The sequence below is a fragment of the Acomys minous genome, assembly GCF_964271855.1.
Source record: "Acomys minous genome assembly, chromosome: 20".
NCBI classification, from domain to species: Eukaryota; Metazoa; Chordata; class Mammalia; order Rodentia; family Muridae; genus Acomys; species Acomys minous.
In genome coordinates this window covers 21,483,906-21,505,616 of record NC_140502.1, presented here as the reverse complement: position 1 = coordinate 21,505,616, position 21,711 = coordinate 21,483,906, and the positions used below count along the sequence as shown (strand labels likewise).

General features: G+C 56.7%; 1 protein-coding gene across 10 annotated transcripts; it reads right to left on the bottom strand.

Moving 5' to 3' along the window:
* Nucleotides 1-253: 253 nt before the first annotated feature.
* ARHGEF1 (Rho guanine nucleotide exchange factor 1) lies at nucleotides 254-21,652 on the bottom strand. 10 transcript variants are annotated; one of them, XM_084770264.1, is made up of 31 exons: nucleotides 21,630-21,652; nucleotides 16,222-16,272; nucleotides 16,044-16,124; nucleotides 15,538-15,651; nucleotides 13,118-13,216; nucleotides 12,932-12,974; nucleotides 12,439-12,685; nucleotides 12,082-12,111; nucleotides 11,755-11,854; nucleotides 11,522-11,618; nucleotides 11,408-11,440; nucleotides 11,047-11,184; nucleotides 9,857-9,962; nucleotides 9,236-9,364; nucleotides 8,352-8,519; nucleotides 7,938-8,083; nucleotides 5,542-5,688; nucleotides 5,114-5,196; nucleotides 4,664-4,789; nucleotides 4,403-4,517; nucleotides 4,191-4,291; nucleotides 3,834-3,911; nucleotides 3,569-3,644; nucleotides 3,280-3,447; nucleotides 1,992-2,079; nucleotides 1,802-1,888; nucleotides 1,531-1,598; nucleotides 1,362-1,448; nucleotides 936-1,099; nucleotides 755-855; nucleotides 254-643 (listed from the first exon to the last, which is right to left on the bottom strand). In XM_084770264.1, the coding sequence occupies exons 2-30, from the start codon at nucleotides 16,252-16,254 to the stop codon at nucleotides 772-774; spliced, it is 3,036 nt and encodes a 1,011-aa protein (XP_084626390.1). In that variant the 5' UTR covers nucleotides 16,255-16,272; nucleotides 21,630-21,652; the 3' UTR covers nucleotides 254-643; nucleotides 755-771. The 10 variants fall into 10 exon arrangements, with proteins under 10 accessions (XP_084626390.1, XP_084626388.1, XP_084626389.1 ...); XM_084770262.1 differs by lacking the exon at nucleotides 21,630-21,652 and adding an exon at nucleotides 21,606-21,628; XM_084770263.1 differs by lacking the exon at nucleotides 21,630-21,652 and adding an exon at nucleotides 20,552-20,651.
* Nucleotides 21,653-21,711: the final 59 nt, after the last annotated feature.

Below are 21,711 nucleotides of genomic sequence, written 5' to 3'. Positions count from 1 at the left end.
GGGGTGGGCGGGAAGCACACTTCAGATCCAGGGTGCGCGTGTGCGGAGTCACTGTTACACACAAGTGGGGACCCAGCTGGTGGGAGAACCAACACCTACGTGTGCGCCCCACCCGTGATGTGGATGGGAAAGGGGGCAATGTGGGTCAGACCTAGGAAGTCACAGGCAGTCAGTCATGGGCAAGGCCAGTCCTTGCCCTGCTGTGCGCTCACACACACACACACACACACACACACACACACACACACTGATCTCTCTTTAGATAATATATATTAAAAATAAACCTCCAATTCAGGATATAAAAACAGAGCAAAGGCACTTGGGTTGGGGGATTCAGGGGGAGCCGCCCTCCCTACCCCCACCGCCCGATAGGCAATACTGAGATGGCCTGGAAATTTGGGGTTATAGTGGCACTCTGGGAGCAATGCCCTGAGTCCCCCCCCCCCAAAGCGGAAGGCAGGAGGGTGAAAGGTAGAGGCCAGTGTGGAAGGCAAGGACCCCAGCAGGTCCCCTATCAAGTGTGGCCCAGTCTCCCTCTCCTCAAGGCCTCTAGGGTATGAGAGGCTGTGGCAGCTGTGGGCGTGTGGGAGGCGGGGGAGAAGCCGCGCACATCCTCTCCCCGGTTCCTCTCTTCATGAAAGGCCTGAGGGTTACAAAAAGAGAGGAGTTGACAGTGGCAGGGGACATGAGAAAAGGGACTGGCGGGACAGGGGTGCCCCCTCCAGCCAGCCCCTACCTCAGATGCCCCACTCACCTGTCTGAACAGAGCACTCAGGGGCAGCCGGGCTGGGGGACAGAGTCCCCCCCAAGCTGAGACAGGAGGGATCTTAGGCGGCAAAATTCCTCCTCTAACTCCTGGGGGGGGGGGGGGAAGCACAGATGAGGGACACCTTTCATTCCACAGCCTGCCCTAAGTCCCCAGCCCCGGAGCATACCTCCAGCTGCCTGATGACCACCTCTAGGCCGAGCAGGTTCTCCTCAATCTCCTGCGTGTGCACCGGGCCAGGGGGGCCACCACCAGGCACCCCATCACCATCTCGGGGAGGACCTGCTCCACTGTCTTCCTCAACACGCAACAGGAGCTGTTTCAGGGACAGCACTGGCCAAGGCAAGGGGGACAGTGTCACCAGGAGCAGGGAACCGAGGGCCAGCTGAGAGCTGCCGGATGACGGTAGAGGTCATCCGAGAGGATCAGGACGGGCGGGAGGCCCGAGGCTGAAGAATCCAAACTTTAGCATGGTGTGGGCAGAGCTGTTTCTTGATCACGGATATGGAAATATCTGGAAGATGGAGCCTTTCTCTAGTTCAGACGGGCACTGCCTGGCTAGCTACTGGGCCAGGAGGGTGCAGGACTGGCCTACCTTTCTGAAGGGCTGTGGATGCAAGCTGGCCCTCTGGACCTGATCTGCAGAAGGGCAGGAGGTCGCTGAGGATCCGCTCTGTCCGGGCTGGGTGGGGCAGACGGAGGTGGATGCTCAGATCCTGCCTGGTTTCAGGTGCCCTCCCCCAGCCAGTATCCTTGGGGCTTACCGTCAGCTGGAGCCATCTCTCGGCCTCCGGGGCCATTCTCAGAGCTGCTGAGCAGGGGTTCTCGGGTGCTGGGGAGGGAAGTAATGGGTGACCCCACATCCTGGGCCCCAGAGGGTAGCAGGGATCAGGGGACAGATAGCAGGAGGCTCAGGCTGTGCTGGGCTGAGCACACACACATCTATACATGTTCCCACACATGTACAGAGATGGGGCTCAAGTTCTGCAGATTCACGGGGAGACTGTCTCCAGGCTCCCTCCCTGACCCCTTTACCTGCTTGGGCTGGGGCGGGGCTTAGGGCGGGATGCAGGGGCAGGGACCTTCAAGGATCCGGCAGTCTCAGTGATGAGGGCACACCAGCTGGGGGAAGAGGCCAAGAGCAGAGGCAGTCAGCACACCTAAGCCACCCCCAACCCCCGCTGCGCAGGGCACACGCCTTCACACCCTCCCCGGGGACTCTCACTTCTTGCGCTCCGACGATGTCTGTGCCACCAGCTCATAGATCTGAGCCTCCTGGTCCCAGGTAAAAATGACGTAGAAGGCTTTGTGATCTGCACAGGGAGGGGGAGAAACGGGGCTTGGCGCTAGGGTTCCCGGTGTGGCCCCCCTCATGGGCACTGACTGCTATTCTTCCCCCTTAAGCAATACAGTTCATAGTCACTGTCCTGCTAATACCAAGGCCTTCCTCCACAGCCCTGATCACACCAGAGCACAGCACCTAGGCTGCCTTAAGCTGTACAGCCCCTCCAGCCCCTCCCATCACCAGTGACCCCGGCATAACAGCTCAGCAAGGACTGCAAAACCCTCCGTCTTTTTTTTTTTTTTTTTTTTTTTCCCCTCCGAGACAGGGTTTCTCAGTGTATCCTTGGCTGTCCTGGACTGGCTTTGTAAACCAGGCTGGCCTCAAACTCACATCAATTCACCTGCCTCTGCCTCCCGAGTGCTGGGATTAAAGGCGTGCGCCACTACCCCTGGCTGCAAAACTCTCTGTCTTATGCCTCAAATACCCACAATTCCTAAACAGGGGACAGTATTGTGGGGGGGTGGGGGTGGGGGTGGGGTGGAAAAAGCCTTTAGCCCAAGCTTCTCTGTAAACTGTAGGCAGTTCCCTCTATTTTTATTTATTTTTAGTTTCTCTTTTTCTTTTTTGGCTTTTTGAGACAAGATTTTTCTCTGTGTAGCCTTGGCTGTCCTGCATTCCCTTTTGTAGACCAGGCTGGCCTCGAACTCACAGAGATCCACCTGCCTCTGCCTCCCGAGTGCTGGGATTATAAAGTTTGCATGCGCCACCACCACCAAGCACAGCTCTGCTTTCAGGGTCTTTTTTTTTTTTTTTTTTTTTTTTTTTTTGGTTTGTCGAGACAGGGTTTCTCTGTGTAGCCTTGACTGTCCTAGACTCACTTTGTAGATCAGGCTGGCCTCGAGCTCACAGCGATCCGTCTGCCTCTGCCTCCGGAGTGCTGGGATTAAAGGCGTGCACCACCACCGCTATTTTCAGGTTCTTGAGACAGGGTCATCCTTTGTAGCCTAGGCTTACCTCAAACTCAAGATCCTCTTGCCTCAGCCTCCTGAGGGCTAGGATGACAGTCTGTGCCACCATGTTTGCCACCCTGACTTAGGCCTGCCCATTTCTGCCTCCGTTAGGCCCTGCTCCGTCTCTGGATCTTCCTAGAGTGGGCTCTATGGCTCCCTGAGAGTTCCACTCCCTACTACTTGGGTCAACTCTGCTCAGACGACCCGCCCCAGCTCACCAGTGGCCACCTCTCGGGTCATGGCGGAGGTGAGCCGCAGCACAGGCCGCAGCATGGTCTTGCCGTCGGGCGTGGGTGTCAGCGTCCGGCTGTGAGACTTGAGCAGCAGCTTCTCATCCTGGCGCTGGAGCAGCAGCAGCAGGTCGTCCAGCAACAGCACGTGGACCTCTTTGGGGGGGGGGGATGCAGCGCCATCACACCTGACCCCACCCCAGCCCCTGGCCCCACCCCCATTCCCCTTGGTTAGAGGGAGCGCTTACACCTGACCCCACCCCAGCCCCTGGCTCACCTATAGCCTTGTCTTTGGTTACCCGCCATGTCAGGGGACCTTCATGGACCAGCTTCTTCTTAGTGATGTCCAGGTTCTGAGGCAGGAAGGAGCCATGGTCAGCTAAGGTGACAGGAGGGGGGAACAGAAGGGAAGGGAGGGCAGCAAGCACAAACAACCAGGAAGTGAAGTCAGGGAAGGAGGTGGGAGACAGGGGTTCCCAGGTGCATTCTCAGCTGTATTATATATAAGGACCCCCTGGGCAGCTGGGCCAGGGTGAGCTGACCTTGAACTCGCTCAGCATAGGGTCACTGCTCTGCCGTATGTGAGTCAAGTCCAGGCGCCGCTGGTAATCCTTGAGCCGCTAAGGCAGAGACGGGAGGGTTACAGGAAGCTAACCCAGGCACGGGGCTGACCCTCAGTGACTCCAAGGTGGGTGGGCAAGACGCTGAAGCAAGGCCAGCTTCTGAGGGGACAAGCTGAGGCCTGGGTGTGACCTCCAGGAACCCTGAGAGGAAGACGCTGAAGGCCAAACGACTCCTGGACACTGACCTCTGAGCAAGGCATAAGTACTTTCTCTGTGGTACCCTGACGGGGTGTGGGGGGCGTGAGGGGGGTGTGGGGGAGCCATGCCCGGGCTCACCAGCAGGTCCTCCATGTCGCGGACGGCTTGGTTGACGTGGTGCAGAATCTCTCGGCAACACTCAGCTGCAAGCTCCACTTTCTCCCGCTCCGCTGGCTCTTCTGCAGGCAAGGGGAGAGCTGTGAACCCCCCTCCCACCCCACCCCGGGCCCCAACACACACACATGTCCTGACCCAGCGGCTGTGGTGACAGGAAGAGGCCTGGAGGGTACCTGTGTTCTGCCCAATGCTCTGCAGCAGCAATGGGTACTTGGTCAGCCGCTGCATCTCAGTGGGGATCATGTCCTTCAGCTGCAGGCGGCGACAGCGGGGGCGGCTCTCGGCTTCCTGTGGGGCAAGCAGCACCGGGGTAAAAGCCCAGGGACATGCCCAATGCCTTTCTCTCCTAAGACCTGGGCTCCAGCCGGGCTCCCTCACACCCAGGGAACTGCGCTGTATCCTCATCAAACCCGGGGCCCCGCGTCCCACCTCACCTGCACGAAGGCACAGAAGCGAGGCTCCTTCCGCTGTTTGGCCTTGAGCTGCTCTAAAGCAAATGACTGCCGGCTGCAGAACCGGGAGGAGATCTTCTGGAACCAGGAGCCCTCAGTACCGTCGAACTGCAGGAAGATGGGAAGAGTCAGGCAAGCGCGGGGTCTCGGGTGGGCTTGTCAAAAGCAGGCTTGTGCAGTGACGCAAGCCTGAAGTGGGACAGGCCTAGGGCCCAGTTCTCCAGGGCATGGGGGAGGGGCGGGGGTGGGAGGGAAGGACAAAATGTCAGTGTCTAGAGCTCAGCGGGTTGGCAAGAGGCAGAGGAGGCTAGTGGATTTCTGTGAGTTCGAGGCCAACCTGGTCTACAAAGCGAGGCCAGGACAGCCAAGGGTATATAGAGAAACTCTTGGACAAACAAACACAGGCCCCGGCGAGCAGCGGGGCACCCTCACCCGGGCCAGGAGCACGTCGCCGATCTCCTCAATGAGGTAGCCACTCTCTTGTCTCCGTTTCATCAAGCGATCGAGGAACAGGGCTGGGGGGGGGGGGGGGAAGAGGCACAGAAAAGGAGGTGCTATGTTGAAGCCTAGGAGACTGAAATGCCCGGTCGGAGGTGCTGCTAGCTCAGGCTGCAGTGGTGTTGTCTGATCCTTGGGGCGCGGAGCCATCACATACACTCTGTGTTTGTTCAGGTGTGTCTGTACCTCTGGGGTGTGTGCAGTGGGGGGCGGGGACGGGAACGTGTGGACCCCAGGAGTAAGGCAGAGGCTGCCTGTGGCAGGTACTCAAGGAATGGGTGGGCTCTGGGTCTTGGGCGGCCCTGGCAGGAGGGGGTTGGGGGTGGGGTGGGGAGGAGACAGGAGCTGTGGCTGGCACTCACAGTGCACCTCGATGAGTTCATCCAGGCTGGGGAAGATGTTCTGCAGCTCCTCCAGAGGGAAGAAGCCCCCTTCTGCCATGGGCTGGTAGAAGAGGTCATGTAGGACCCGTAGCATACGCACGTGAGCTGCCTCCGTCACTAGCAACTCTGCGGGGGGGGGGGGGGGCCAGAACAGGAAGCATCATCTTTAGGGAGGGTGCACGTTCTAAGGCAGGGGCTCTTCACCTACCTAACGCTGTGACCCTTTGATACGGTCCCTCGTGCTGTGGGGACCCCCCCCCAACCGTAAAATTATTCCATCGTACTTCATAACTGTAATTTGAATTGTAATGTAAATACACACAGGGGTCAAACCCAAAAGTTGAAAACCGTTGTTGTAGGGAAAGGTCCAAAGGCATGCTGGGAGAAAGCAGAGGTTGAGAAAGTGTCCCTAGAAGTTGGTGAGGTCAGAACATATTACATAGCCACTGAGGACTGCTAAGTGCGCGCGCGCGCGCGCGCGCGCACACACACACACACACACACACACACACACACACACACACTTTCCCTGCTGCTAGATCAGGCAGGCAGGCAGAATCACCAGGTCATGAGAATTTACGGGATCCAACTCTGGAAAAATTGTCCAGCTATTTCCTTAGCTTGGTCTCTACCTATGGATGGGGCTTCACATGGCTCAGGCTGGCCTGGAACTCAATTTCCTGGCAGCACACAATGATCCCCTCTAATAGATATAGGTTGGTGGCTTTAGGTGTAGGGGACAATCCCTGCTCCACCTGAGCGAGTTTCAGGGGCCTACAAGTCCGCTGCATGAAACACACTGTATGATGATGATGGTACTAACACATGCGTGAGGCAGGGTTCCATGAAGCCTCGTCTGGCCTTGAACTGGCTTTGCTTTTTTTTTTTTTTAAAGGTGTATTATGTATACAGTGCTCTGCCTGCATGTACAGCTGCTGGCCAGAAGAGGGCGCCAGATCTCATTACAGATGGCTGTGAGCCACCATGTGGTTGCTGGGAGTTGAACTCAGGACCTTTGGAAGAACAGCCAGTGCTCTTAACCTCTGAGCTATCTCTCCAGCCCCCTACCTCCATCTCTTAAGTGTTGGAACTACAGGCATGCATCTCCACACTCACTGTTCTGAGAGTTGTATTTTTCTGGTGACAAGAGACTGCTGTGTAAGCTAATGGTGTAGTCACTAGCCACATGCTACTATTTCCCTCTAAGCTATCAAAAATGTAAATGAAGCCGGGCATGGTGGCACACGTCTTTAATCCAGGTACTTGGGAGGCAGTACTCTGAGGCCAGCCCGGTCTAAGGCCAGCCCGGTCTACAAAGGATAGCCAAGGCTACAGAGAAATTCTGTCTTGAGTGCCCCTGTGAAGTCAGGCTCACAACCATCTCTAACTATAGCCCCAGGGGATCCAAAGGCAGCAGACACCCACTCGGTATAAACACCCACATGGAGACAAAATACCCATATATATAAGATAAAAATAAACAAGTTGAAAATGGCTGGGTGGGTGTAGCATGTGCCTCTTTTCAGGTAGATCTCTGTTCAAGGTCAACCTCGTCTACAGAGTGAGTTCCAGAACAGCCAGAGCCAGTTTAAAGACCCCCCAGAAAACAAAAGCCCGACAGGGGCAGAGGGGGAAGCACTTTCACATTATTTCTGGCTCCCTTTCCTGTTTTTGGTTGGTTTCGGTTCTGGTTCTTGGAGACAGAGCCTCTTGACGGAGTCCTGGAACTCAACTATGTAGTCCAGTCCAGCCTGGAACTCAAGAGATCTGCCTGTTTCTGCCTTGCAAGGGCTAAGATTGAAGTGAGTTTCCTCTTTAAAGAAAAATCACATTTGCACTGGGCATGTTAGCCTTTAATTCCAGCGCTTGAGAGACAGAGGCAGGCAGATCTCCGACTTCAAGGCCAGCCTGGTCTATAGAGTGAGTTCTAGGACAGCCAGGGCTACACAGAGAAACGCTGTAAACTACACACTTACACACAACACACAACACACAACACACACACACACACACACACACACTCTGTACGTGTGCATACCACGGCACTCATATGGAGGTAAAAGGACAACTTGTGGATGTGGCTCTCTCCCAGCATGCGGGTCCTGGCCGCTGTCAGGCTTTGCAGCAGGCCCCTTTCACACACTAAGCTGCCTCGTGGGCTCTGGGATGACTGACAGGCCTGGCTGTGCCTGGCTCCTGACATCAGCACTGTCTAAAGTGCTGCTCCGTCTTTGGAGGTGCGGCTCTGACGGTGCTACCTGCTTTTCACGGAGTCTGCTCTGCAGCTCGTCACCCTCAGCTTCTCTTGGTCTCTACCTCGGCCAGCACTGGGTGGCATCCCTGGCTGCAGTGAGGGCTCGGGGGGCAACACTCACCGCTGATGACCTCTTGCCGTTTCACTTGGCTCTTGGGCAGGCTGAGCAGGGTGTCCGGGGGTACCAGCTCCCTCCAGCCAGGAGGTTCTTCTGGTTCCAGTTCCAGGCCTGACCGTCCTGGCTCCCCATCATCTCTAGGCTCGGGGCTGTGGACAGAGGCCTTATTAGGCCCCAGCCAGGAACGCCCCAGGGTAGTCTCCCTGTTTGTTATAACCCCTCTGTGGCCTTAACATGTGGGGTGGGAATGGCATGACGTGACCCAGATCTCCAGATCCCTGACAGCACTGTCCCCGCTCCCCCCTCCGCCATGGCCTGTGCTGTCCACAGTTGGCCCCAACAACCTCAGACACTGCTGTCTATTTGAGTGTCTAGCATCAACCCATCGCCTCCCAACTAAGAGGGGAAGTGACATACGTGGCTCGTCGGGTAGGGCCGAGCACGGCCGTGGCGGAGCCCGGGTCCATGTCTACGTCGCTCCGGGAACGGCCCCCACCCCGGCCCTTAGCCCCGAGGCTGCCCCGGGAAGGCCGGCGGCGGTCACTCACCCGCAGGCTCTCTGAGCGCCCCAGACGCCCTGACAGCCTGGACCCCAAGGCCAAGGACAGAGTCAGGCAGAGGCCGGGACAGAGACAAGGACAGACCAGGACAGGGCAGGGCAGGACAGGACAGGACAGGGAAACCAGGACAGGGCAGGACAGACCAGGACAGGGAGACCAGGACAGGACAGACCAGGACAGGGCAGGACAGACCAGGACAGGGCAGGACAGACCAGGACAGGACAAGACAGGACAGGGAGACCAGGACAGGGCAGGACAGACCAGGACAGGGAGACCAGGACAGGACAGACCAGGACAGGGCAGGACAGACCAGGACAGGGCAGGACAGACCAGGACAGGACAAGACAGGACAGGGAGACCAGGACAGGGCAGGACAGACCAGGACAGGGCAGGACAGACCAAGACAGGGTAGGACAGACCAGGACAGGGTAGGACAGACCAGGACAGGGCAGGACAGACCAGGACAGGGCAAGGGGACCAGGACAGGATAGGGACAGGACAGGGAGACCAGGACAGGGATGAAACAAGCAACAGAAGAGAGAAGAAAGAGTCAGAAGTGATGGAACCTGGGGAGGTCCCTGGGGGTGGGAGTGGCCCCAAGGGTACTGAAATTTGGTGGGGGGATGGAAACCCACTGTGGCCCACAGGAATGACCCCCGCTCCCTTCCCTGAGGTTGGGGCTGGGAAGAGGGACAAGGAGAAAGGATTTCCATACTTAGCTCAATTGGGAGGGTGACATACCTACCCATCCCTCCCCTCACAGGGGGGGAAGGGGAGGAAGTGGCCATGGGGAGGGGGAGGGGCTGGGAGAGATGGGGGAGGGCTGGCCCTCCCCCCACCCAGGGCCCTGGTACCCACCTCTTCCACCTTCTGGGGAGAGAGGGCACAGGGTCAGAGGTGGACCGGGTGTGCCCAACCCAGCTCCCCAATCCTACCAAGGGTTCCCCAAAGCAGCAGCACAAGGACAGGCAGGGGGCAGAGCCTGCCCCCCCCCAACCGTGAGGGGGACAAGGCCCCCAGGACACAGCATGGAGCACAGAGGGGGCAAGGGACACCAGGAGCAGGGCCATGGGGGAGGCAGAGCTTACTGAGAAGAGGGAGAAAGAGAAGAAGATGAGAGGAAAGAGGAGAGGATGGGGAAGAGACATGAAGGCAGGAGAAGGCCAGAAACAGGATCAAGAGAAAGAGGGAGGAGCAACAGAGAACAAGAGAGGAGGTCCAGAGTCAGGCAGAAGGGGAGGAGCTAGCAGCAGAGGCGACTGACAGGACAGGCAGGTGCAAACGCAGTAGCAATCCCTCGCACCCTCCCTAGCCCCTATATGCTGCCCCTGCTGGGACCCTCCCAGACCCGCAGCCTGACACCTCTCTGTCTCAGCGGTCTCCTCCGCGCTCTCGGGGGGCGCCATGGGCTCCAGGCTTGCAGGGCCCTGTGGGGGTGTATCTCCTAGCTCCTGGGGGCTCTCCACACCTGTGGATAGAGGGGGAAGGAAAACAGCTGGTTGGAGGCCTCTTGTGTGAGTTCTACCCTCCGGTTAACTCAGTCTCCCCGACTGTGCCTTGGGGGACACTCAGAGCCTGGCAGTTACCACCTATTCACTCAGTATTCAATATGAGAGGATTGAGACATGTTCAGATGTCGGAGAACACTGGAGTGGGGCTACAGCCACAAGTGGAAAGTCGTCACGGAACTAGGGTGTCCTCTGTGCAAGCCACTCACACTAGGCTGCAGTCCCACCAGAGGCAGGAGGGGACTGCAGGCTGCCTGTCCTCTGTCCCCATTCAGTCTCCTGACTCCACAGCCTTAAGAGGGAACAGACTGACCCACCGAGAGGTAAGCAAAGTAGGGTTCAGGGAAGGAAGTGGTTTCCTGAACACAGCATAGGTAAGCTGCAGGGGTGGTGGTGGTTAGAACTCAGGTTATGCAAGCTTCTGAGATCTAAAGGGCTAAGAGACCTGTGTGTAGCCCCGTCAAGGAGGAGATAGTACCGGCACTTGGGAGGCAGAGGCAGGCGGATCGCTGTTGAATTCGAGACCAGCCAGCCTGGTCTACAAAGCGAGTCCAAGACAGCTAATGCTACAGAGAGACCCTGTCTCAAAAAACAAAAACAAAACCAAAAACCAAAAACCAAAAACCAACCAAACAAAAAAAAAAACCAAAAAAAGGAGTAGTAAATTCATGGGGTTTTGGGGTTCACTATCCCAGAGGACATGGGAATGTCATCTGGAGGGTGGATGAGCAGATTCCAGGAAATGACCCCCAGGGACTAATGGAAGCAGTCATATTGTGGGGTCAGGAGGGATCTGGCTAGGGGTGCGACTTGGTGGCAGAGAGCTGGCCTGGCAGTGTGAGGAGAGTTCCAATCCCCAGTGCCAAACAACACACCACAATATACCTACTTCAGGGCTGAGGAGACAGGGCACTGGGACAGAGGTCAGAGCACAGCACAAATGGTAAACCGAGGCAGGGAGCAATGACTACCCCAGACTAGGAGTGGAACAAAGATTTCAACGGGACAAGGGCTTTCATCTGAGTTGGGGGCTGAGGGTCTCACCTGGTTCCCGGGCGTCAGGGCTGTCCGAAGACAGGGGGTGCAAGGAAACTCCTGGGTTGTCCTGCCCAGGAGTCCCTCCAGTTCTGTCCCGAGAAGGCATACTCAGGCCTCCCTTCCGGTCTGCAGGGCCCGGCTTCTCTGCAGGAGACAGCAAGGAAGAAAGGAAAAATGAGAAAATAGAGGCTTCTGGTCCCCATCTGTTAGTATACCCCAGGGGAACTAAGGCACAGAAGACCCCTCCCTCCTTGAATACGGCTCAGGAGCTCCCTCTATAGACGACTTCTGCCTCAGACCCAGGGGTCCAGACACACAGCCCTCCTCCCTCAGACTAGGGCAAGCACCCTAGCTACAGGTCCATTACCATCAGCCTCCGCCTTTGGATGTCGATCTGGAGCTGAAAAGGGAAGAGTGTGACCATGAGCTCAGGGTGGCCTGGGGCCAACGGGATGGGCAAGGCTGAGGCTAGCTCCCTCACCGGCGGGCTCTCCCCGGTTCCAACGGGCAGGATCCAGGATACTGCTCAGCCCTTTCTTTGTCTTGGGGGGCTCGTCTGACCGCCGGTTCCCCATCACCTGTGGAGAGACGAGGAGAGGGATGGCTAACATCTCCGCGATGACGTAAAGCAGAGCGAGACTCCAGGTGTCCCGTCTCTAAGGCTTCCCCTGGGGTATTCTAAGAGAGGAGAGGGCCAGACTTGACCCTCAGCACCTTTTTCCGGAAGAAGTTCCTCCCTGACTTCTTGTCCCCGCTCTTGGTCCGAACCCCAAGATGGCGCATGTACAGGCTGATGGCGGTGACCACAGCAGCACTGAGGGGAGGAGACAGTGAGGTGAGGGCCCAGTGGCAGACACACAGGAGAACACTCTGTCCCCAGTGACAAAGACTCAGCCCTCCACAGGTCCCTCAACCACTTCCTGTGCTTTGAGGCAAAGGGTGGTTCCCAAGGCCAGGAGGCAAGGATGCCGTTCCCCTGAAGGCCACAGCTTCCCTCGGGCCCAGACCATCTGTTTTCCCGACACTCTCCACGGTCATTACCTTTTTTCTTCATCTGTAGAGATGGTATGTCTGCGGAGAAAAGAAGGAAATTGACGATAAATCCACAAAACGTAGCTTCCCTGTCTACTGGGGCATGCTGTGGGGCTGCTCTCTCCTCAGCAAATAGGGTAAAACGAAAGGAACATGGCCTTAGAAGGTCCGTTGTTCCAGGGGACACAAGTGCTAGATCCAAACAGACGGCATGGACGAGACCCAGAAACTTCCATGGGACCCCAGAGTTGTAAGAGTTAGGCTGAATAAAACCCTGGGCAGGGCAAACATATCAATACTAAGATTTGGAGGCGGGGGTGGGGGTGGGGGTGGGGCAGGGGGGGGCGCCACCACCACCTCACTCACTGCGTTTCCTCCAGGTGGGTGAGCAACCGCTCTGCAACATGCCGCTCCCGGGCCTCATAGCTGCTTCGGTCTTTGCTGCTCCAGGGCTCCAGCAGGCTCAGCTCTTGCTCCCAGGGTGTCATACCCATGAGCCTCTTGGAGCGGAAGTCCTCTAGCTGACGGCTTACGGCTGCCTGCTGGCTCTGGACCACTTCTTGTATGAACCGCCTCTGGACATCCTCCGAGATGAGGTCAGGCCGGGTGCGGTCTACAGACATGCACGCAAGGGCCAGGGACCGTGGTCCAGGGGGCCTGGCTCCCAACTTACTTGGCTCGCCGTCCCCCCCCTACCCGCCCCCCCAACTCCCTACGCATTCCAGTATTTTCTTGGGCTGCCACCACCAAAAAAAAAACGATTGACTGGACCTTGGCTTCCATCCCACAGGTCTCCGGGAGGCACCGCCCTGCCAGGGACCCTCCCTTATCCCCAGACACCCACCCCCCCACCCCTTACCGAGTTCAAAAGCGACGTTGGGAGGAACTGGCACGCGCAGAACCTGCTCAGGGGAGAGAGGAGATGCGCCTCAGGAGGCCTTGGTGTGAAGGGTCTGAGGGAGGACACTGGGGAGGGCCTAAGTTGGCGGTCGTCTCCATAGGTGGACACTGGAGCGGGGCAGGGGGCAGCTGGGAGGTGTCTTACCGCAGTCTTCTCCAGGAAGCTGTGATAGAAGTCGAGGAAGGCCTTTTTGGCCTCTTTGGGGCCCAGTGAGCTTAACATGTCCGCATGCAGGCAGCAGAGCTGGGGACACAGAGAAAGGGACTCTCGCTCCTACTCTTGCCAATCACACTCCCTCTTTGGAGAGCTTCAGTGGCTTTGTGACCACTACATGTCTGTTGAGTTCAGACATGACCTCCTCTGCAAAGCATACTCTGACCTCTCTTCCAGCCACCCAGGCATGTCGCCTTTGCTGACTCCCCAGGGTCACTGCTATCAGCATTGTCTTTTTCCTTTTCAATTCTTTTCTTTTTTTTGGTTATTGGAGACAGGGTTTCTCTGTGTTATCCTTGCCTGTCCTGGACTCACTTTGTAGACCAGGCTGGCCTTGAACTCACAGGGATCTGCCTGCCTTTGCCTCCCCAGTGCTGGGATTAAAGGCGTGCGCCACCACTGCCTGGCTTCCTTTACAATTCTTAGGACTAACTAACTCTACTGGCCATTCTGAGGAGCTTGGGTACACCAGAGGCCATTCGGGGACCTGACCCATCACAGAGACCACCATATGCCCGTCATTTTGTAGGTGGGGGACACCAAACCCAGGTGTAGTGGGTGCATGATTGGGAGAATCAGAAGTTCAGAGTCCTCGCACACTGAGTTAGATGGTGGCGCACGCCTTTAATCCCAGCACTTGGGAGGCGGAGGCAGGAGGATCGCTGTGAGTCCGAGGCCAGCCTGGTCTACAAAGCGAGTCCAGGACAGCCAAGGCTACACAGAGACCCCCTGTCTCCAAAAAAACCAAAACGAACACCGGGGATGGAGTGTTTTCCTAGCATGGCTGAGGCCCTGGGTTCAGTCCTCAGTATCAACAATAAAGAAATAAATAGCCGGGCAGTGGTGGCGCACGCCTTTAATCCCAGCACTCGGGAGGCAGAGGCGGATCGCTGTGAGTTCGAGGCCAGCCTGGCCTGCAAAGTGAGTCTAAGACCCCCCAAAGCTATAGAGAGAAACCCTGTCTTGAAAAACAAAAACAACAAAGTCTCTTGCTCCCTCCCCTAGAGCATTTGTCTCTTGACACGTACTACCAAGGTCAAATACAACAATAAGTAAATATGGCTGCCCAATGTCACATGGAAAAGCTGGGTTCAAACCCAGGCCCCATGGGCAATCTGCCTGGGGGGCAGAACAGTGAGGAATAGACGGAAGGGTAGCCAAGTGGGGCTTGCTCATTCTCACCAGCCACTCCTGAGGTTGCCTGTGTGCCAGCCTTGGGCGGGTGACACTGGAAACGCAGAGGGACTCTGTCCTGGCTCCCACAGCTGCTGCCTGGCAAGTGACATGTCCTTCCTTGGACTCTCTCGTGCAGGCAAAACTTTGTTTGGGTCTTTAGAGACAGGGTTTCTCTGTGTAGCCCTGACTGTCCTGGAACTGGCTCTGTAAACCAGGCTGGCCTCGAACTCAGAGATCCACCTGTCTCTGCCTCCCGAGTGCTGGGATTTAAAGTGTGCGCCACCTCCGACCGGCGGCAGCGTACTTTTTATATTTCTTGGTTTCAATACGTCTATTCTCCTCATCCCCGACCCCAAAATATAGTGGGGGCGAGAAGGCTGCATAAGGACAAGTCTCACAACACCAGGAGCCATCTGGGGAAAACAGAACAGTCCTCCCAAAGGGTTAAGGAAAGTCCTGAGTTCCACAAAGCCCAGCGCTCAGGCAGGGGACAGCCTCCGTGGACCTGGCAAGGGAGGGACAGCTGCTTTCCTACCAGTTTCTAAAGCTTGCTGTCAGGATAACTAGCTTCAGCCTTGCAGTTCCCACCTTTTTCCTTGAGACAAGGTCTCAGGTAGCCCAGGCTAGCCCCAGACTTGCTATGTAGCTGATGCTCATCCTCCATTTTCTTGCTGAATGCTGGGGTCAGAGCCCCTCCCCCCCCAAATCATCACTCTGTTTGCTTTACGAAGTGCCCAGGCTCAACCCAGGCCTTTGTGCCCGCTAGGCATGCATTCTAACAAACTGAGCGGCACCCCCAGCCCTCCTGTGCCCTTCTCTCTTCACCCCTGGCTGTCCCTGCCCAAGAGTTCTTTCAGTTTGGCTGGGCATCTGATGGAGGTCTGCGGCGCCCTGGCGCCCTCTAGGTCTGATGTGCTCAACAGCACCAAATCCTCACTGCCTGACTGGTGACACCTGCTGAGAAAGGCCTTGCTGGGCGCCCCACCTCCACCCTGCCTCCTAGGGCCCCCTAGGGCATCTGCAAGCCTGTCTAGATCCCATGCCCACTTCCTCTCCATTCTGTAAGTGGTCCTATTTCTGGAAACCCATGCTGAGCTCCGGATTTCCCCCAGGGTCTCCTGCACGCCAAACCTCATCCCTCCTCTGACCCTCAGCAACTCTCCCTGTATCCTCACCAGAGGTCCGGGCTCAAACTGCAGGGCTACGTGCTGCAGGAGGGCCATGAGGTGGGCCGGGCGCTGCTTGACATGCTCCAGGCTCTGGAACTGGCTGTTTTGATCGTCTGAGTTCTGCAGGGTGGGGAGAAGGGAGCTGAGTACCGCAGCGGAAGATGAGGAAGCATCTTAGGCTTGCCCTCCCCCCACCCTCCCCCTAGCACCTCTCAATGGCTCCCAAGAGAAGGGGAAAAATGGGGGTGCATATGTCTGTGCTACACAACCCAGATGGCAGGGGCACAGAATTGGGAAGAAGGGGATGAGATCTGATGTTATTGAGAAGGGTGTGCGTCAAACCGGGGAGTTAGTAAGATGTGTGTATGGGGGGGGGCGGTCTGTGATGGATGGGAAGATAAGGACCGCACTAGGAAGATGACAGAATGACAGATGAGCAGGGAGGGCAGACACATCAGAGGATGGAGAACTGGGCCCCCGTGGTGGACACTTTCCCACCCCATCTTGCTCACTGCCTCCAGCTCGTTCTCAAAGTCCTCATCCTCAGCCCCGATGATGATAGACACCAGGCCAGACCGGGGAGGCCCTGGGGCCTGCAACGGGAGACAGAACTTCAATTCACAGGGCTCCCCCACCTCCTCACACTTTCCCCCTCCCTTGCCTCAGATCTCCTCCCCGCACAGCACTCACCGCCCCTCCAGCAGCGGCAGCGACTTCTCCCATCTCAGGGGCTCCACAGGGCTGCGGGAAAGAAGCAGCAGTTGGGGTGGGGGGTGGGGGGTGGGGGGGGTGGGGGATCGGGAGGAAGTGCCTGAGGCTGGGCAGTTACTCACAGATTCCTGGCCCAGGTGCGGAAGGTGAGTAAACAGCCCCCGCCTCCCAGCCTCCTAAACTCAATGCAGCCTCTGTGTGGCCACAAAGAGCCATTCGTTCACCGGCCCTGGCAGAAGCGAGGGAGACCAAGGGCGCAGACTGAGGGGCGGGTGCTGGAGCCCAGGAGCATGGGTCATGGGCTGGGCTGGGTGGCTGAGAGTAAAAGCCACCAATTTGGGTCACTAAAGAAGGAAGGACCAGAGAGACCCAGGTCTCTCAAGGGGGGACTGACAGGTCCTCAAGGGGGATAGGACTTTGGGGGCAAGCAAGGTTTAAGGGAAGGTCCTTAAGGAGCGGGTGAGAAGAGCATGAGACGGGGGGCTGGCCTCTGATCTGTGGTAGGTCTAGGCCAGGATGTTGCCTCTGAACCCACCAGCCCCACTTCCTGTGACAGGAAGTGACAACGGTGAACCCCCCCCCCCCAACCTCCAACTCGCTCTACACAGGCAAGAAAACAAAGCTGAGTCCACCTCAGGCACCTTGAGCTTTCCCTACGGTCCCCCAGCTTTCCCAGAAGAAAAGATGGGGGTGGGGCCTAAAGAGCCTGCTCTCATCTAGGTGGCTCCCATCACCACCTAGAGTCCAGGTTCCCCCCCCCCTCAAGCCCCCCTCCCCCGCTTCTTCTCTCAGACCTGTCTCATCCCCTCCCATCGTTTGTGATGGTCCCTCCTCTGACTCCCGCTCTCTCCTCCCCCCACCCCCACCCCCACCCCCCATTCCCAGGACAGCTGTCTTTCCAGCTGTTGGTTCAGCCCAGCTCCAGCCTCACACTGTCTCATCTTGCTCCTGCGTGCCCTGGTCTGCCCCATCTCTGACTGTCTTTTCCATTTTCTTCCCTCTCCTCTCCCTTTTCGGCAGCATCTTCTAGACCTTAATTAGTCTGACTAATGCTGTGCGGATCAGTGTCAGGAGGGAAGGGACTGTGGAAAGAAGGGGTGGGGTGGACCAGTGGTGGTGGTGGTGGGGGGGCGGGCCCTCACGCCCCAAAGCTATTTATAGCTCTGGCTGCCCAGAGACCCGCCCTTCTCCCTCTCCTCCTCCCTAGCACTCAATAAGCTGCAGTTATGAGTCTTGATTTCTGAAGAACGGACGCTTGTTGATACAGCTCAGAAACTGTATCGGTCCACCACAAAAGCTAGGGTAATCTCAAGATTCGAACATCGTTCCCAGCACTCGGGAGGCTGGGAGTTCGAGGCCAGCCCGGTCTACAAAGTGAGTCCAGGAACAGCCAGGGCTGTTCCAGAGAGACCCGGTTTGAACAATGTCGAGTGTTTATAATAAATAAACTTGCAAACCAGGACAGCAGAGGGATAGTGATTATTCTGAGAGCTAAGCTCACCTAGTACTTAAAAACTTCTTTCGGGCATATTAACTCAGCTTTGGCTTTTCTTGGTTTCTCAAGTTCTGGTATTACAGGTGTGAAGTGCCATGTCCACCCCTGTCAATTCCATTACCTCCCCAACTACAAGCATCTCACACTTTTACGTTCCCCCCTCCTCCTCCTCCCTCCCCCCTCCCCCCCCCCACTCCCCGAGAAAACAGTGATACCTTCAAAGACCACCCTTTCTACCAGCCAGACCTTCCAGGGTAGATAGGCCATGACCGCAGACCTGGAACTGCCATGTTCATCTCACTTAGCAGGAAGTACTTGTTAACTGGGAGACCCCAAAGGACCCCGGGGAGGGTTTGGGGGGGGGGGGACCTACTTCACAGGTAGCAACGCCAAAGCAACCAGAGTCAGCAAAAGGAAAAAAACCCATTTCGCTTAGATCCACACCCTATCTTCTTCTGCACAAGTACTTCTCTCTCTCTCTCTCTCTCTCTCTCTCTCTCTCTCTCTCTCTCTCTCTCTCGGCAGGGTTTATCTGTGTAGCCCTGGCTCTCCTGGATCTCACTCCGTAAATCTCACTCAGGCTGGGCTTGAACTCAGAGAAATGGCTGCTTCTTCCTCCCCAGTGCTAGGATCAAAGGCGTGTGCCACATGCCATTCAAATGGCCCCCTCAACTCTCATGCTTAAGTCTTTATTAAAATATCTTTATTAATTCACCCCCACCCCACGCCCCCTGCCCAAAGAGAACCATAGGAAGGTACACAATTTGAACAAATGACGGGGCATGGTAGCACATGAACTTAGTCCCAGCACTCGGGAGGCAGAGGCAGTGGGATCTCTGTGCGATCAAGGCCAGCTTGGTCTACAAAGGGAGCCCAGGACAGCCAGGGCTACACAGGGAAGCCCTGTCTTGAAAAACAAAGAAACAAACAAAAAATGGAATTCTCCCACACAGTTAACATGCAGTATCTCTGTACTCCCCACCACAATAACATGGAATAATAATAGAAACCCAAGGTGTTCTCAGTATGTGCCGGACGTGGCAAAGATGGCACACACATGCTTAGGTTCTGTGCAGGGCTCAGGGTCTGTCTACAGGTGTCTACACATTTAATCGGCTTACTGACCCAAGGAGGCCAACATTATTTTGATTTGGGAGGAGGGGCGTACTATTGTTCTTACTGCCTTTTTTTTACAGAGGGGGAAATTGAGGCACAGCTTATAAGGAACAGAGCCAGGATACAGGTTCAGGCAGTCTGGCTCCACAGTTTAAACAGTCAGCACCCTACACTGCTTTGCAGCGCGCGCGCACACACACACACACACACACACACACACACACACACACTTCACCCTTAAGACACTAAAATCTTCACCTATGCTCTGAGACTCATCAGGTCAAATGGTGCCTGGGAAAGTCATGTGACCTCAGCCGTCACCCAAGATGGACCCAGCAGCTCTAGAAGCCTGGGCTCAAAGAGAATTTGATGCAGATCAGGAGGGTGTGAAAATTAGATATAGGTAAAGCTGGCAAAATGAGGATCGACGGGCAACTGACAAAGTCTACTCCTGCCCGGCAGAGGGGGCACTTTGCACTTGGGGCTGGGGATGGGGGCGCTAGGGGAAGTCAGGGCCGGTTTAGGCTTATGCAGTGGGGTGTCCTGTAGAGGTAAGCACACAAGGGCGCCTGGTTCTAAGGGCTCAGGGTCAACAAGCTTCTAGACTGGATTCGTCAGGTCTCCAAGAACCTCTTGAAGCATTAGTCTGACTAATGCTGTACGGATCAGTGTCAGGAGGGAAGGGACTGTGGAAAGAGGGGTGGGGTGGACCAGTGGTGGTGGTGGTGGGGTGCCCTGGAATGTACATAACCCCAGATTCTATTTGATACATAGTGGGCCTCAAGAATCTGCCGGGCGTGGTGGCGCACGCCTTTAATCCCAGCACTTGGGAGGCAGAGGCAGGCGGATCGCTGTGAGTTCGAGGCCAGCCTGGTCTACAAAGTGAGTCCAGGACAGCCAAGGCTACACAGAGAGACTCTGTCTCGAAAAACCAAAAAAAAAAAAAAAAAAAGAATCCAGAGAGATTGTGATTTTAAAGGGAAAACTAAATAGCTTACGAGACCTCGGTAGTGGTATGTGGTGGGTTCTGTAAGGCCCCGGCTTGGTCTGTGAGAAGCATTTACTAAAAGCCAGGGTCTCCGTGAAAGGCTTCCTGAAACCTGAAAGGTACGTGAGATCTTACAACCTATGTAACGTGGCGGGTCTGCACGAGCCCTAAATCTTACACGGGACGTGGCTAACCTACACGGGCGCTCAATAACACACAGCGATTGTGGCAGCGTGGACGGCAGAGAAGATGTGCGGGCGGCGGGGGGTGGGGTGGGTCAGGTCGGACTGCAGCCAAGGGCTGCATATCTCACCTGTCGGATGGGACGAGAAGCCACTGCAGCCTCAAGAACCGAAGCCTCCGCGCCCGAGCTCCAGGTTCCCCCACCCGCGCCGCGGAGTCGCTCTAGCCGAGCCAGAGGCCGCCTCTGCGTCCAGCTCCACTCCTCCCTCCGGCCGCTCTAGCCCGCCGCCTACCACTCTCCGGCCTCGGCAACTCTACTCCTCCTGCCGGCTGCTCTAGCTCTCCACCGCGCCACGCTGGCCCGATAGGGCCGCTCTGGCATGTCTTGGAGGGCCCGCGTTTCCGTATCTCGACTGCCCTTGTCACTCTCCCGGGCCCCGCCCCCTTCGCCGGAGTGGTGGATGGTTCCAGCGCCTGGTTAGAACACAGTCTCAAATCTCAGAGTCGCTCACGTCCTAAGCACCTACCCGCGACCTCGCATGGGGTCCTCCCACCTTGTCGGCCTCCCTAAGTCGGATCAATTGAGTTCCAAACGCTTGTATACCGGCTCCCTCTGTCACCACTGTCAACTCCTCCGGCTGTAATTGGGGAAGGGCGGGGGCGGAGGGGGGGCGAGGTGTGGGAAACACACACACACACACACACACACACACACACACACACACACACACACACACCAAACAAACCAAAAACCACCCATGCGCTTGAGCGTATCTTTCCTCCTTGCAGACTAACCTGAGAAAAGCAATGACTTCCCTCTAGGCCCCATCTTTCCATCTGTTCAATGCGGATATGTTTCCGGTTCCCACCCCTACAGCTATCTCCCCGAGAGTAATAACCCGAAAAGAGAGAAAGCTTTCTGAGACCTTCACGATACTTTGTAACTCTCGGCTTCCTAATGGCCGGCAGAGATACTGTTTGTTTTAAGGGGGCTCTAATCAAGCATCCGTGGTGGCAGCGACAAGCGCTTTACAGGAAACAGCTCTGAGTTCAAGTGCCAGCTGCTATCTTACTTAGAATGTATGTCCCTACGACAAGGCGGCCCGACTCCCTGGGCCTCAGTTTCCCCCACTCATAAATGGGTGTTATCGCTCTGCGCTGAGCAGTTGGGAGCCTGGATCCCAGTCTAGTTCATGGTCCATGTCTATCTACTGTGCTCTCCACAAATGCGCCTCTCTCTCTCTCTCTCTCTCTCATTTTGTTTTTCCTTTTTGAGGTAGGGTCACGCTAGGTCGCCCAAGCTGGCTTCGAACTCATAGCAATACTCTTGTCTTTTTTTTTCTTTTTCTTTTCTTTTTTTCTTTTTCCTTCCCCCAAAGTTCTGGGATGACAGGCGCCGGATTTTCTCTTTGGCTCACTTTTGACAGATGAGACAACCGAGGCCGGAAGAACGGTGACCAGCAGGCTCACTGGGCGTCCCCACCCCGGGAGGCCCTTCGCACCGGGTCCCCTCCCTGCCCCTCCCCACTTCCCCCGGCAGCGGAGGGGGAGGAGGCCGGGCGGGGCCAGGGGATGGTGTACCTGGTGTCCGCGCGGGGAGGTGACCGGCGGGGCGCCTGAGGTCGGGCTCGGCGATCCCGGGGCCCGGCGTCCCGACTCCTGCTTCCTGGCTCCGGCGAGCAGGAAG

What these genes read in the sequence shown, in the direction of transcription:
- ARHGEF1 (XM_084770259.1), bottom strand. Translation starts at nt 16,254, where the DNA reads ATGGGAGAAGTCGCTGCCGCTGCTGGAGGGGCG. An exon ending in AGTTTGAGCCCGGACCTCTG is followed by an intron (nt 13,217 to 15,537) that starts GTGAGGATACAG and finishes CTGTGTCCCCAG; the next exon opens with CTCTGCTGCCTGCATGCGGA. An exon ending in GTGAGGGGAGGGATGGGTAG is followed by an intron (nt 8,520 to 9,235) that starts GTATGTCACCCT and finishes CTTGGGGTCCAG; the next exon opens with GCTGTCAGGGCGTCTGGGGC.